The following is a 16,336-nucleotide window of genomic DNA, read 5'->3' on the forward strand; positions in this document are numbered from 1 at the left end:
CAGAGGAAAATGCATTTAGTTAACTGATTGCAATCAGTAAGCTAGAAAAAGCAGTTTCTGTTCTCTGACAGAGCCCATAAACAATAATGGAATGTTTACATGCAAAAATATCCACATGTGGGGGGTTTTTCACGTGGTTTTTCAATAATGGTGTTTCTTGGAAGCTTGTGAATTTTCTAAATGACTTAATAGTTCATAAACCTGTCAGTGAATTAAAACATAAACTACCTGTCTATGTCTTCTGGGAGATCTTTCAGGTTGTTGCTGCTGATATCCAAGCACTGCAAATTAGACATCCGGAGCACACAAATTGGAATAGAATGGAACTTGTTTGCTGACACATCCACGACTGTGACTTGTTTCAGGTTACTTAGCTGGAAAGAAGTAGTGCTCTATGTTAGTTAAATTTGGCAAATACAAGAAGACATTTCAGTCATCAACCATTTTTATTCCCCTCAAAGCACTGAGGAAGATAAGAATTTATTGGTTTTTTACTCAAACTTTTGCCGGCCTTATCTCTTACTCATCATTTCACAGGAGAAAGGGATTCAGAAATAGTTACTTCCCAAAGTGTTCATCACCTTTCTAACATCACAGGGGATTGAATGAAACGAAATCTTCAGTCTTTAAAACCCTACAGTTTTGAGATGACAAGTTGAACCAGAAAATTACTTGGTTTTGAATGACAAAACACAATTTATATAACTAATAGATGCCAAGTTACTGTTCTCAAAATCAGAGATTTGATAACTCCTATCAAAATTACATAGATTCCCATTGCTATAACTCTATTATACACTGAGAGTGCATTGCTAGGACACCATTAGAAAATTAAACTATCAATTTAAGCCAACAGAAAATTTGGTCCAATATTTTTCAAAGATCTTTAAAAATACATCTTCCGTACTGCAAACTAAGTATATAATAAGAGCTTTTTATTTGAATACTTTCCAAAGGAATTACATTTTTAAGTAATAAACCTTTAGTGCAATGAAGGTTAACTACAAATGTAAAATATACCTGTTTAAGAAATTAATGTGTTAAATTAAGTTCTCTCTGTACTGAATCAATTATTCACATTATCGGTGTTCATAAAGCCATGCAGCTAGCTAAAGTGAATATCAAAGGAATATAAATGTTAATCAAAAAAACTGGTTTAGAATGGAAATTACATTTCTGAGCTTCTAATCAGATGTCACCATCACCATCTAGCCCTACGGGTCCTGATACAGAAAGAACAGTAGCAAAAAAAAAATTCCTTGTCCTTTGCTGAAGGTATCTCAGAATGTAGAACACAAGTAGGAACAAAAACCCCCAAAATATTTTCCACTTCCAAAGTAAGCAGAATGCATGCAACAGCATAAATGAAGGGGAAAAAATCAAATAGTAATAAAAAACATCCTGAATAATTGAAAATTATTTTCTTTATTCGTATTTACTAATTGTTTTTTATACTTTCTGTTCAAACTCCTTCTTACTGTAATATTAGTAGATTTTCGTCTGAATTTGATCATTGCAATGTAGACTGTAAATTTTCCAGATACTGAATCTTTTTTCCAACAAACCAGAACCTCCTTTTGAACAGGGAAAGCACAACGACTATTCCGGATCGTAGCAGCAAAAGAACGTAGAAAATAATTGGCACCATCTTTATACCATGTTTTCTCTGTGGTTTCAAATTATCATCACAATTTCAAATCCCAAGTAAATATTTCAAATTTCTCTGAACAACCTGAACTCGGAGCAATTTGCTAAAACTGCTGATACATTTATTTTAACAAGCTCTCTCTCCACAAAAAATTTTGCAGGCACAGAATTAAAGCAATATCCCAGAGGCTTAAATGCCAAAATAGTCTCAAACCATTCCCAAAGAAGAAAAGCCACCTTCTCTAAACACAAAGCAGCAGATATAAATATACAAATATAAAATATTTAAAATATTTATATAAAATATATAAATATAAAGTAAACTGACATTACTGTTCACCCAAGTTCCTAAACACTTTGCTTTCACATGCTGAAATAACTTGGTAACATTAACACTATATGGTAAAATTATATTTCTTCAACAGCAGTAACTAGTCTTACATGTTTTCCTAACAGTGCTTTATTGAATTAAATATTATAAGCAATATTACCACAGCAGTATTTTTTTTTAAGAAACACAGCTGTTTTCTCCATTTTTTTGTATAATATGGAAAAGATATTATTTTAATACTTTAATATTGATTAGATTAAAACATACATTTTTTCAGGAGTTTGTATTCCCATAAAAATGTGCCAACAAAATATAAGGTCATGGACTCTACTGATACAAATTTTGGTTCACCATGCCACAGAATATATGGAACCATGATTATATCATGTATGCTGCAAGTCCTCAGCATTTGTTCTTTTAAGGTAATATTTAATAAAACCTGTCCATCTTCTAGAAACCTAATGGAGTTTTTAATTTAATCTGTTTCTGAGGTGTTACCAACAAATACCTGTGACAGACGATGCCTTGGAAATTATGGCAGCTGTGTATTATATTTCCTAATGAAAACCCTGTGTATTCTATTTCCTCTTGAAGAACTGATTGATTCCTGCACCTTTTATAACATTTCATTTTCAAACAAGCATGTCTCCCTTATCACATTTATGTTATCATTTATTTTGGCTTGATGTTGATTTTTGCTATTTTCCTCTATTATGTGACTTTGAATCAATCAGTATATGGGCTTTATGCAGGTTCTATTTTAAAAAAAACAAAAAAAGCTATATTTAATCATCTAGCTACCTGGACATACTTACTGTGGTATCTATGTTTAATCATTCTTGCCATTTTTATTTGACACACTGCTCCCTTTTACCTACCTTCATAGTTTTTTTTATAGAAATAATTCAAATAACTTGTAGAGCTCCACTGCTATTCTTTCCCTCTGGCAGTTAAACCTTCAGTTGAAAGAAAAGGACATCATGTCCTGGGCTGAAAAACTGTTTGATTAACGGGTGTAGTTTTATTTTTGTCCTGCTTTTTTTGCTATGAAAACAATTTACTGGTAAGGTTGGCTGAAAGTTTCTCATGAGTTGCCTACTACTTAGAACCAACAAATTAAAAGGAATAAAGTTGTGTCAAAATACCGTATTTTTCAGTTACATTTAAACATTCTGTAACAGAAACAGCAACCCACTAAGTAAATTATGAGAAGATATACAAAAGGTTTGACCCAGAAATGTCTATCCATGCATCACAAATGTGCTTTTGCCCTGAAATTTCAAACTCAGTGAAGTCAAAGACAATTTGTACCACTTCAGTAGTATAGGTTATCACTTATATTGCCTTCCAAAACACATTGATTGGGACTCAGCATCTCATTACCTTACTGAACACAGTGACAAAGGAGCAAAGTGCACAGTTGGCCACTTAGTTCTCTTGCATTCAAACCAAATTCCCAGCTTTTCTTTCACCAAGCTGTCAGTGCAACCTCTTCTATAACCTCCTTGATGTTCATGGAGAAAAGCACTAACACAGAAACAGGGCACAAGCCTCTCTAGAGGCAGAACATGTCTTTCAAAAGATATATTTGTGCAATTATAGCCCAGCCCACCATCTGACTTCCAAAGTGGACTCTTAAACTTAATGAGGCAAAGGCATTTCACAGTAAACCCCACGTCTTGAAAACCAGGTACCAATCCATGTATTTTGTGACAAAACCCTTTGAAGCCCAAAAAAATACGTGACATCAAAAAGGACTTCATTTGGTGGTGTCTTGGTAAGATAAATCCAAGAAATGTTAAGTGGAAGAAAGCATTCAGCCAAGTGGTGTCAGTCTGATTTTGCAATGCTAGAATCCTAAATCTTTTGTAGAGTTAATTCCCAAACAGAAGCTGTTATTCTTATGCCAAACTGTTTACTTGGAAGTTTAACATCGCCCCCTTTCACCACTTACCATTTCATCATTCAAATGCATTCTTTCAAGTTAATGTTTAATGTCCAATAGAGTAATTATAGCTATGATGATCTAAGCATAAGTTCATAGAAAGGAACTTCCCTTATTATTAAAGCAGGTTTTTTGTATACACAAACCTTTAATCAGGCCTTTAATCTTTAATCAGAAAACTGACTTTATTCAATATTCACAAAATATATGCAATAAATGCAACATATGCAATATTCACAAAAATATCAGATATTGGTCATTTGCAGGTGATTGAAGGTGACCACACACAAGGTTATCACAGAGCAATGGGAACAGGACTGTCATCACACAGTTAAAATCCCTAAGAATGTGGATCATGTGTTTAAATCCAAGTATAGTAGCTGTTCCAAGTCAATAGATAAGTGCATGAAATTAAGTACCCAATTAATGATTTCCTGGGTTGAAACCAAAACGAGTCTGCTGTCTCAAAAAATAAATTTATGTTGATTAGTTACATTAAATTTTCATAGCATTACTGCTGCAGCTCCACACAGTCTGCATACATTATTGCATTTTGCCATCATAAAGTCATCTCAGCTTCAAATCTCCAAAACTTGTAAATTAAGGACACACATTAGAAGGGAAAACTAGGCTCCCCCAAAAGTCAGTTACACATTTCTCATCAACTTAAATAGACCCACTTTGGGAATATACTCATCATATGTTTTAATTAAAACCATTAGAAGAGGAAGAACAGCAATGTTGGTAGCAATGGGCGTTAACTGACCTCTCCAGAATGTTTGGAGACAAACTGTCCTTGAATCTATCAAAAGACCCTTTTAAGATATATTCTGTGTTTCTTCACCATGAGATGACCAAAATTGCTCACTTTCACAACAGAATATAGACAAAGCCCAAAACCACTTTTCATTTCTGCTCTAAAATGCATACAATTGAAGAGATGCTATTCAGATTGTCATCTTAATTATCACTTAAACATGTACAACAATTCTGGTTTGCCATGACAATACACTGTAGCCTGTGAAGTTACCTTTCTGATTTTAAAAAAATGGAGTACGTTCATTTAAGCTTGTTCTGAAACCCAGAATAAATCACTGTTTTCCAAGATGTGGCATGGGAAAAACACCCAAAAGATAAAGATGTTTATTCTGTAGCAACTTAAAAAAGATATTATAAACAGAGATGACAGCTAAAATAAAGAATTATAACATACTGCCTCTTGTTTTTTGTTTTTTATTGACAGAATAGTAACCATTCACTTGAAAGGAAAAAATTATCAAGTGTGTTTGAAGAGGTAATATCAGCAGAAGAGGACCAGGTAACAATGTAAGACTGACAGAGACAAAATAAATAATCAGAAAAAATGTGAGAGAAAAACATCCAAATAAAATTAAGAATGTGGTTCTCTGACTAAAACAACATCATTTTAATGATTGATGATGGAATTATTTCACCACATGTATATGGAGGCTGACAACAATCTACATTCTACACCAGACTGAAGAGAGACGGCCTGACAAATTTGGAAACAAGATTTTCATTAAATGCCAGCCAGAAATCAGCTTGCTTGTAAATAAGGTGGAAGACAAAACATTAAGAGGAAAAAAAAAGATATTTTGACTTCAGCAGCAGAGGTCAGAAGGTTTGTGATGAGCTGCCTTTATGATACCAGGAATAAGCACCTCCATGGCTGTTTTTGGTTTGCAAACAGAAATGGTAGAAGTTCTTTTTGTCTTGGCACAGAGTAACTTCACTGAAATGTGAAGTGCACTAGAGGAGTTTGACAAATAATACTGGTTGTCTACCAGCAGAAGAACTCTGCAACTTGGAGCTGGATTTGTCTTTTCTTGAAGTAGGAGTTTCATAAAGAAAATTCTTTTTCTTTATGAAAAGATTCGGAAAATTCGGGAAAATTCGAAATGGAGATAAGACTGCTTTGCACATCTCTGATCTGGAATTAGACCTTATGTAGTTCAGAAAATCATTGCAATATTTCCACCTCTTCCCAAATGATTCTTTTCTCCCTGTATTGTAACAGTATTTCTAGGAAGTTTTATGTCTTACTTTGACACAAATGTGCAAAAAAATTGGAAATAAAACTAGTATTAGTAAAATAATCAGACGTGCGAGATGTCCCTTCCTGACCTGGACAAGAAAGCTGAGGAATGGCACAAATAGACCTTCTAAGAACTTGTTGGTGTAATTAAGAGCATGAGGCTGTGAATTCTTACAGTTTTTAGTGTTTTGTTGCTATTTTGCACTACTCCATCCAGCCTGTGACCAAGTAACCTCAGAGCATCCAAGTAATTTAAGATATAAATTATTGCTGTTCTTCTCGTGCCTGCTAATGAAAGTATAACTGAATACTTATTCACATGCACATTTAAGAAAGCTTGCAATGCAGCTGGGCTTTCAAGATGGATTTTAAAGGAAGAATTCCCCTACTACGATATTTAGGGAGATCTGGCACAGGCTCTGGACACATTGGAGCCCTCCAGTAATCCCACCCAGCAGTGTGGCCTTTGGTGCTCCCCCACAGGTGGAAACATAGTAAGTTTACAGACCTCATCTGCTTTTTACTGGAACACCCTCAAATTGTCCTCTTCTTGAGTTTTTTGTTTTGTTGGTTGTTTTTTTTAGCCACTGCATGCTAATGAAGGACTTGCTGAAATTGTCTTTTTAAAAGAACAAAAAGAAATGCCTGCAAAGAATATGTCTGCCAGGCTCTTGTATTTCTGGGAAGCTTCTAGGTCTAAATTATGTCAGGAGCTCTTCCATCAGCTCAGAGCACCCCAGGAAGAGGTAGGCACAAATTCCCACAATGCTCCTTGGAATGCTAAATATTGTTCTGTGGCTCTTAAACAACAAGAAAAAGATGTCTAACAAAATCAGTCATGTGGACTGTCCCAGAGTAGTTGCTCAGAAGATAAGTTGTGTAGAATCAGGCTTCATAGTGCTGAAACAGTGTAAGATCAGACACTTTTACTTCTATGCCTTATATATCAAAATGAGCGGGTTACAAATAGCTGTTTTACTACTCAATACCCTTCAGATTGAGTCCAAGCAACTTATCTTTGCTTAGCTTCATATTTCTCCTGGAGACATGTATTGCCACAGTAATTTTTAATAGCAAACAACAAAAAGTTCCACATCTTTGTGTATATCACGTGCAATGTCAGATAACATTTTCTGTGACCGTGACATTTTACAAATACCTGTGTAACACTTTGGGCACATAAAAATATTAATACAGCAAAGGAAACTATGACTGCTGAACAAAAACAGAGAAGGAGTAACATTTATTATTAATAGCACATATCTAAAACTGTGAAGATTTTCACAACTGCAAATAAAATCTAATACGGAGAAGTACAAGCTAATGCAAGAACAGTCAACCACACCACATTTCTTAAACTGACAGAAACCGGGAAAAAGATGGAAAGATGAAAAAAATTAACTCCATGAAAGTCTTGTGTTCAGTATGCACCAGTGGTCAAAAAAAGCAAACAAATAGTTATATGTGACATACAATAATTAACCCCAAGTTACTACATAAAACAGTCGTGCACTACATATAAAACACCATACTTGCCAGTTTTTCTCAAGGTAAATCATAACAGTATGTGGGATTCAGGTATAAGCAATGGACAGTGACAGAATGGAAAGATTTTACTATTTTTGTTAATTTTTTTAGTTTGTTTTTTTTTTTTTTTTTGAAAGGCCTAAATCAAGATTAAGAAAAACTGTACAGATTAACAACTGAGCAAGATATGGTAAATTCATGATGTGTTCTTCCTTTACAGTGTTGCTCACAAAAGCAACATAACCAAAAATCACTGCACCTCTCAATACAGTGAAACTTCTACAAAAATTAGACCACAGAATTTTCAACAGTGTGTTTTTTCAGCTTAAGAACTTCAAAGAATTCTGAGAGAACTAACATTTACACAAATAATGAGAACCTCTGTTTCTACGACACAGTTCAAACAAGCACAGCTCGAATTTTTTCAGCCTCAGAATATGGCACAAACACCTCACTTATGTTCTAGCAGAGTAACACTGAACACTGTGTTCAGCTTGCTTATTGAGCTTTCAAATGTGAAAACTTCCAGACGTTGAATTTTTTATAAAGCAGATCTGAAATTTAGCAGTGTATTACTGCAGTGACATTATCTTACCAGTGCACATAGTACTGCAAGCAAGTCTCTGTAATGCTACGCTCTAAAAAACACGTTAAGAGAGCTCTGCTGTGGGGTTTCAATACCATTAATTGTCAACACATGCAAATGAGAGAAAGTGAACAGAAATACAGCTGCAGGAAACCACCTACTAAGGTAAAAAAAATATGGCACTGGCCACATATCCCAAACATCCACACTGCACATGTAAACTGATGCATGGAGTGTCAAACTTTGAGTCACAGAATTTGGCAGACCTCAGAGTAGTCCAGAAAGCAACGATCTGAGATGGTTGGAGTAATGCAGGTGATGGGGAATCAAATAAAACATATCCCAACTAAAAATGGATAGGAAGAAAAAAAAAGACCAGGATCAATTTTGCAAAGTAAAAGATAAGGGGAAGTCTGGAAATCTTATTCTTGCAAAGAATTGTGTTTACGTCATAAACCATGAAGTTACTTTAACCTTTCCACAACCTTTGTCAATTTTTCTTTTATTGTTGTGCATTATATAATTACACATCTCCTTCTAAACTCCATCAGCAGTAAACAGCTCTATGACAAGCCATAACAGTAGAGAATTAGATGCCTTCACAGCAGCTGAAGAAATATCTCTTTCTTTATCATTTGTTCTGAGTTTTCCAGGCATTCATTTCTTAACCTGAAACTCATCTTTCCATTCTGTCATTGTCCATTGCTCATACCTGAATCCCATGTACTGTTATGAGTTCCCTTGAGAAAAACTGTCAAGTATGATGTTTTATATGTAGTGTACAATTGTTTCATTTAGTAACTTTATGATAAATCACATATAACCAACTATTTGTTTGCTTTTTTTGACCACTGGTGCAACTTGCATTGAAGCCTGAAAGAATGACAGAGGCCCAGGTCTGTGAGCTGGCATCTCTTTAATAAGAAAAGCAGGAGCCACTGGGACATAACCCCCTTTGAATTCCCTTGCATCGTCAACATCACTTCCACTTAACGTTGGGTATAATTCTATGCTCTTTTGCCCACTGCCAGTAAGGCAGAGAACTGACCTGAGTTTAATGTGAGACAAAAAAACGGGATGATTGCTTTCAACTGGTTGGGCTGACTCTTGTCTTTATGTCTTTCCCATTGATCAATGATGATGAATAAAAATCACAGTCAGGCTTACGAAATGTTTTTTACAGCTGTGAAGTTGATCAATCATGTACCTACATGTAATTATGTAACTACTCATAGGAATATGTTCAGCAATAAATAAAATGCATGAAGTTCAGTAATTTACTCTCCAACTTGATTCTTCTTACAGAATAAACAGTACTTCTCATTGTCTGCACTTTATGGAAAAACAAATAACATTCACCTACAAACTCCTTTTGACACTCAATGAACATTGGTACCACAGACATTTTTCTGCAAGATAAAAGAGGCAAATGTGATAGTGATATGTATTTGTTCTCATCTCTGCTTCTATCCAGTAGTTACATAAAATCTGCCTCAGATTATCTTGCTGGTGTATGGAGGATATACAAACAGAATGTTGAAAGCCAAAGAGATTTCAAACTGTTTTGAGAGAAAGCAGGGCTGGAGCAGTACCAAATGCTCTTTGCTACCACTGAATTCTTTTACAGAATTCTTTTTTTGTAACAACACAGCCCTGTTGGAGTGTTCACAATATGCCACTTTGGTCACCGTTAAGTCTTCCCTTATGCTGTAAAACTACTTCCCTGTCATTTCCTATTATAAAAAAAAAAAAAATCAGACTGTGAAAGGTGATGTTTCTTTTATTGAAGTCATGTGAAAGGTAAATGAAAGGTCACTGGCACCACAGCACAGAGGTAGCATGGGTCAGATCTCCAGTGAAGTGGACTGTTATTATTAGCTGCCGACTTGTTCTGATAATGAAGCAGTTTTGAAATGATGCTATATTAATTAGTAAGCTTTGGAAGCACAGTGTCAAAAGCAGGATCGACTGACATACTTTCCTCTCCCTAACTGCATAATCCTGTTTCCCAGCATAGATCCACATCCTCCTTTAGCCCCTTGTCTATTAAAACATTTACAAGAGCTCCTGCAGCAGCGAGGCCTTCATGAATCTCCTCTGACACCCAACACCTTTGCACCTGCTCTCTTGGGTTTCACACCCCTCCTGCTAATGCCTGATGTTACATCTTGTGCCAGTCCCATGAAGCAGCTGTTGCTGTGCATGGATTGACACTTTGGCTGGCGGCGTCGGAAAACAAACTCATCATGAGCGTTAAACGTGTTCAAAGAGACTGCAAGCCCTGAGTGAAGAAGGGCAAGGTGAAATCCTGTCTAACGGAGATGAAACCACGCCAAGCAATTGGAAAGCCATTTCTGAGGCTGAAAAATGTATGCACAGAAACATCAGTCCTACTAAAGTCAGCTGGACTTTTCCCAGTGATTTGACAAGAAGCTGAACAGGAGCCAGAGTGTGCCCAGGGGGACAAGAAGGCCAATGGAGCCTGGCCTGGCTCAGGAACAGGGTGGCCAACAGGTCCAAGGAAGTGATTCTTGCCCTGGACTCAGCGCTGGTGAGGCCACCCCTGGAGTGCTGTGTCCAGTTCTGGGCCCTCAGCTCAGGAAGGACATGGAGGGGCTGGAGCAGGTCCAGAGGAGAGCAACGAGGCTGGGGAAGGGACTGGAGCACAAGTGCTGTGAGGAGAGGCTGAGGGAGCTGGGGGGGCTCAGCCTGGAGAAGAGGAGGCTCAGGGGAGACCTCCTCACTCTCTGCAACTCCCTGACAGGAGGGGGGAGCCGGGGGGGGGTTGGTCTCTTTTCCCAGGCAACTCTCAGCAAGACAAGAGGGCTGGGTCTTCAGCTGTGCCAGGGGAGGGTTAGGTTGGATATTAGGAAGAATTTCTTGCCAGAGAGGTAATCAGCCATTGGAATGGGCTGCCCAGGGAAGGGGTGGATTCTCCATTCCTGGAGGTGTTTAAGGACAGACTGGATGTGGCATCAGTGCCATGGTCTGGGAACCACAGCGGGGTTGGATCAAGGGTTGGACTTGATGATCTCGGAGGTCCCTTCCAACCCAACTGATTCTATGATTCTATGATTCTATGAAAGTAAAAATTTTCACCAGAGGTTGGCTTAATGCTGTTGGCTTCCCAGTACCAAGTTAAGTCCTTTAATACACCACTCCTCTCTGCTTTTGGGTCCTGAAAAATGGCCACAAATAAAACTCCCATTTTAACAAATCTGACAAGTGAATCCTTTGAAACTTACAAAAAAAAATGTTATAGAAGTAAAGATTTTTACAGATTCTCTATGGCCCCATTGAATATGACAGGCAGTAGCTATGGGTGAGTTCTTCCAGTGCCTGACTGGATAGTGAAACCCTTGGGAAATTATTGTCATACAAAAATGTACATCCCCCTGATTGTATCTTTCATTTTATAATTGTCACACACATTAAAAAAAAAAAAAAATGGTAAGGAAAGAAACAGATGTGGAAGTTTACAGATTTGAAGAATTAATGTGCTGGTAAAACAACCTGATATTTTGCATTTGTATTGAGACTGCTGGTGTCCTGCCTATAAGATAATGGCTTTGGGAGGTCTTGGTCATGGATCACAAAGACAAGAAGTTACCTGAAGATGCCCAGTGTGGATTTATTTGAAGTCTCCCTACACATGCACAGAGCCTGTGCCTCTGTTCTTCCTGCTGAATGTTTTGTTTTGATGAATAGAACCGGACAGATAAACAAAAACAGAGCAAAAGAGACTGGAAATTTTCCAGCTGTTAAACCTCAAGTTTCAAATATCTGTTGAAATTGTATATAATGTCTAAAAAGTTATTTATGTCTGTTCTGGATACTGCTGTGTTTGAAAACCAAATGAGACTAACCTTAGTGCTTAATGAATCTCTAATCACATCAGCTGTTTTTTTTAGGATCACACCTGCTAGCAGATTTAAGAGACAACTATTTATAATTATATATTTCATGTAAACAAAGCAGAGAAATAGCAGCATCTGTAAACTCCTGTGACCCTAGAAAGCCTTTCCAGAGAGGATGCATTCCTGGACCTGTTGGTCTTTGATGCAAGAAAGCTAACTGGTAACATAAAGTTTAGAGGCAGCCTGGTCTGCAGCCATCACACTGGAGTTCACAGCCCTGAGTGATAAGGGTCAGCTGAAGGGTAAAGTCAGGATCCTGAACTTTAGGAAAGCAAATTTCCAGCTCTTCAAGGAATTATTGAAGACAAAGGAATTGTCATTTGGGTCAGCTTCCCATTAAGGTCTTCAAGGGACTTGTCCTTGAGCTGGCAGATCTATAGGGATGCCTTCTGTAGAGCACAAGAGCCCTGCATGCCCAGGTGTCAGTGATCAGACAAGGAAGGCAAGAGATGAGCATGACTGAGTAAAGAACTGCTGTCAAACTAAAGGGAGAGAACCAAATGCACAGGCAGTGGAAGCAAGGACAGGTAACCTGGGAAGAGTGTAGGAACACAGTCCAGTTGTACAGGTGAGGTGAAGAAGGCCAAGTTGTACAGGTAAGGTGAAGAAGGCCAAGTTCAGCTGGAGCTGAACTTGGCAAGGGATGAAAAGAAAAACAAGAAGGGCTTCTACAGGTACGTCAGCCAGAAAAGGAAGGTCGAAGAAAGTGCGTGCCCCACTGATGAGCAAGGCTGGCAAATTGGTAACAACAGATGAGAAGAAGCTGAAGTACTCAACAGCCATTTTACCTCAGTCTTCAATGGTCACCTCCCTTCTCACACCTCTCAAGTGAATGGAACTGAAGGCAGGGACTGGGGGAACAAAGTCCCTCCCTCTCTGAGTAAAGATCTGGTTCATGACCACCTGAAGTACCCAAAAATAGGTACCTCTGTGGGACCTGAGAGATGCACTCCAGAGTCCTGAGGAACTGGCTGATGTAGCCCCCAGGACACTCCCCAGGATGTTCAGAAAGTCCTGGTAGTCAGGTGGAGTCCCAGGTGACAGGAAGAAGGGAAACATTGCACTGATTTTCAAGGAAGGGGGAAAGGAGGACCCTGGGATTTGCTGAGCTCTCAGCCTCACCTCTGTGCCTGGGAATAGCACGGAACAGATCCTTCTAGAAGCTGTGCTGAGGCACAGCCCTCCCAGAGAGGGGATTTGAGACAGCCAGCACGGCTTCACCCAGTCCTGCCTGACCCCTCAGTGCCCTTCTACACTGAGGTGATGCAGCAGTGACTCTGAGAAAGGCTGCACATCTCATCTCTCTGGACTTCCCTCAGGCCTTGGACATGCTCCACCACATCACCCTTCTGGCTGAAGTGGAGGGACGTGGAGTGGATGGCTGGAGTGTTCAGTGGATGAGGAATTGGCTGGATGGTCTCCTCCAGAGTGTATTGAGTGTCTGAATGGACAGCAGGGAGCAGGGGTGTCCCCCAGGGCTCCGTCCTGGGACCAGTGTTATCCAATGTCTTCTTCATCCCCAATGCAGACACTGGGATGGAGTGCACGCTCAGCCGGGCTGCAGGTGACTCCTGTCTGAGGGATTCAGTGCCACTCAGAGAAAGCTGGACAAGCTGGAGAACTTGGCTCATGTGAATCTTACCAGGTTTAACAAGCCCAAGTGCAGGGAGCTGTGGCTGGGACTGGGGCAGTGCCAGGGGGATGGAGGGGTTGGGAGCAGCCCTGCCGAGAAGGACTTGGGGGTGCTGGTGGATGAGAGGCTGGACATGAGCAGGTCAGTCTTAAACTGGGCTGCATCAAAAGCACCATGGCCAGCAGCTTGAGGGAGAAGACTCTCCCCCTCTACTGTGGTGAGATCCCACCTGGAGTACTGACTCCAGCTCTGGAGTCCTCTGCACAGGAAAGACATGGACCTGTTGGAGCAGGCCCAGAATAGAGCCACAGAAATTACCAGAGTTATGGAACAGCTCTCCTATGAGGACAGGCTGAAAGAGTTGGGTTGTTTAACTTGGAGAAAAGAAGATTCCAGGAGAGGTCTCACCATGGCCTTTCAGTACTTAAATTTGGCTTAAAATAAAGACAGAGACACTTTGTAGTACAGCCTGTTGTGATAGCAAAAGGAGCAATGTTTTTAAACTAAAAGGTGTTATATTCAGTCTGCTATAAGGAAGACATTTTTTATAATGGGGGTGGTGAAACACTGGCCAGAGAGGTGGTGGATTCCCCACCCCTGAAAACATTCAAGGTCAGATTGCACAGGGCTCTGAACAACCTGATGTAGTTGAAGATGTCCCTGCCCAAGGCAGGTGGGTTGGACCACGTGATCTTTACAGATCCTTTCCAACACAAACTGTTCTATGATTCTATGATTCTGAAAGGTCCTCAAGTCTGTACTTGCTTATCTCAGGACTTAGCTGAAACTTTCTTTGCATCAGAAATACGAAACAAGATTTAATTTGATCTTTTGGAAACCGTGTGCACTAAAATAGCAAGAAAGCACAAGCTTCTCATTTCTCTGAGCTTCAAAGATCAGTTTAGATAGGACTGACATGAAAATGCAAGTATACATACATATACACTTTGATTGACAAAGTATTCATATGCTGTAACAGTCTCTGATTCCTTCCCTTCGCACTACCCAGACCTCACAAATGATACAGAAAACATTCAGATCACTCACTGGGACTGCTCAGATGTGGTACTGAACACTGTTCAAAGCAGAACAACTTAGAAAAAACTTCCTTTTAATTTATTTTCTGTATCAGAACCTCTCCTGTAAGCATTTCTGTCTTGTTGCTGGTAGCACAGAATGGCTTGTCTGTCCTGTGGCTGACAGCGTGTGCTGCACCAGATGGGACAGAGGGAAGAAATGAAAACTTCTTCATTTTCCCTCTCTTCTCATCCAAGTTCCTTTGGGTGACATCTATAGATACTCTTGGCTGCAGCAACATTATTGGCAGAAAAACAAAACCACAGCAAAACTGACTCTTTGAAATATCACACACAGGAAAATTTAATTGGGTGATTCAGTAAATAAGAGTAGAAAGTAATACTTTCTTTAGAAAGCATACCTAAAAGTAAGGTCAGAGCAGTTTTTCTACATACTTGTATGAGAAAATACATTATTTATAATACAGATTTTATTCCTGGAAGAACAAATTTATTGCACAGCGTGCATGAAAATATTAATAGGAACCCTGTCCAACAGCTAAAATACAAATACCAGCATCATACTAATTCTTAAATTCACACACAAAACATACAAGAAATTTGCAAATGAATTCATCCATCAATCCCCTTCTCTCTGCAGCTACTGATATGTGGTATCCAGTATAATCACACTGAGCTGGGAGATGGACTGGATAACATGCAAGGCATGCCTCTCAGGAGCATCTTAGCCAGAAGAACAAGTGCATCTCCATCTAAGAATCTTATGAGCCATGTATCGTATCAGGGAGGATTGTGCCCTAAGCCTCTCAGTGTACCCTCCTCTGCTAAATCTGGTTACTGAGGTTGAGAAGTATCTGTTAGAAGCTGGCTGTACAAATGTAACGTCATGTAGGTTACCTTTTCTAACATTTACATTTTATTTCAATTTATATTTTCATTAAGGTCCAGAACAAGGTGTTATTAATTTACAAATATGGCTAATATAGATTTGAATTCAACTGCAGATCCACAAACTTTTTCTGCCAAAGGACTTACTTTCAAGTAATACTGATCAAATACTGATGTTAACTGTAACTCTTTAATATCTAAAAATGTTAGACGTCCAACAGTAGAAAAGAGAAAAATAAATTGAGGAGTAGACATTCAAGCAGATTGCTCTTCCATAGTGTGGAATGGTATGAAAACATAAGCCTTGAGGAAGTAAAAGGTGAGAGGACACACCCTCATTTAACAGAGAATGAAGATTCTCAAGATTTAAGTTGTGCTAGAGCATCTCAATCAGAGCATACCTCAGCTTGAAATGGCTTCATTGAAAACAACAAAAAAAGAATTGGTAGGTTAAAAAGACAAGAAGTACAGTCAGTACACATGCTGGAAGCCTCCTTAACAACTGTAGTTACCTGAAAAGTAGTACAGGATAAAGGTGCTTAGCATCTTGTCTTTCCTGAAGTTTCCCTTATTTATAAAACAAATTCACAGACTTAACAGACACCATCACAGCCCGTGAACTTCTTATGTGGTTGACTGAAAAATTTAGGATCAGAAGCAACTGATATGGCAGAAGAAATTTATATACCTGTATGGTAGCTGTCTTCACCATTAGGAACTTCAGTTCTAAATGGGTATTTGATGACACTGCAAGGGTTTGTGAGTAGTT

The 16,336-nt window shown here is 38.7% G+C and overlaps 1 protein-coding gene across 1 annotated transcript in view; it reads right to left on the reverse strand.

Moving 5' to 3' along the window:
- LRRC2 (leucine rich repeat containing 2) overlaps positions 1-16,336 on the reverse strand; it is a 64,337-nt gene that overhangs the window by 7,166 nt on the left and 40,835 nt on the right. The window contains exon 6 of the mRNA XM_064643259.1: positions 229-374. Coding sequence (XP_064499329.1) covers positions 229-374 — 146 coding nt within the window. The remainder of the gene's footprint in view (positions 1-228; positions 375-16,336) is intronic.

This window comes from Pseudopipra pipra, chromosome Z, assembly GCF_036250125.1.
Source record: "Pseudopipra pipra isolate bDixPip1 chromosome Z, bDixPip1.hap1, whole genome shotgun sequence".
NCBI lineage: Eukaryota > Metazoa > Chordata > Aves > Passeriformes > Pipridae > Pseudopipra > Pseudopipra pipra.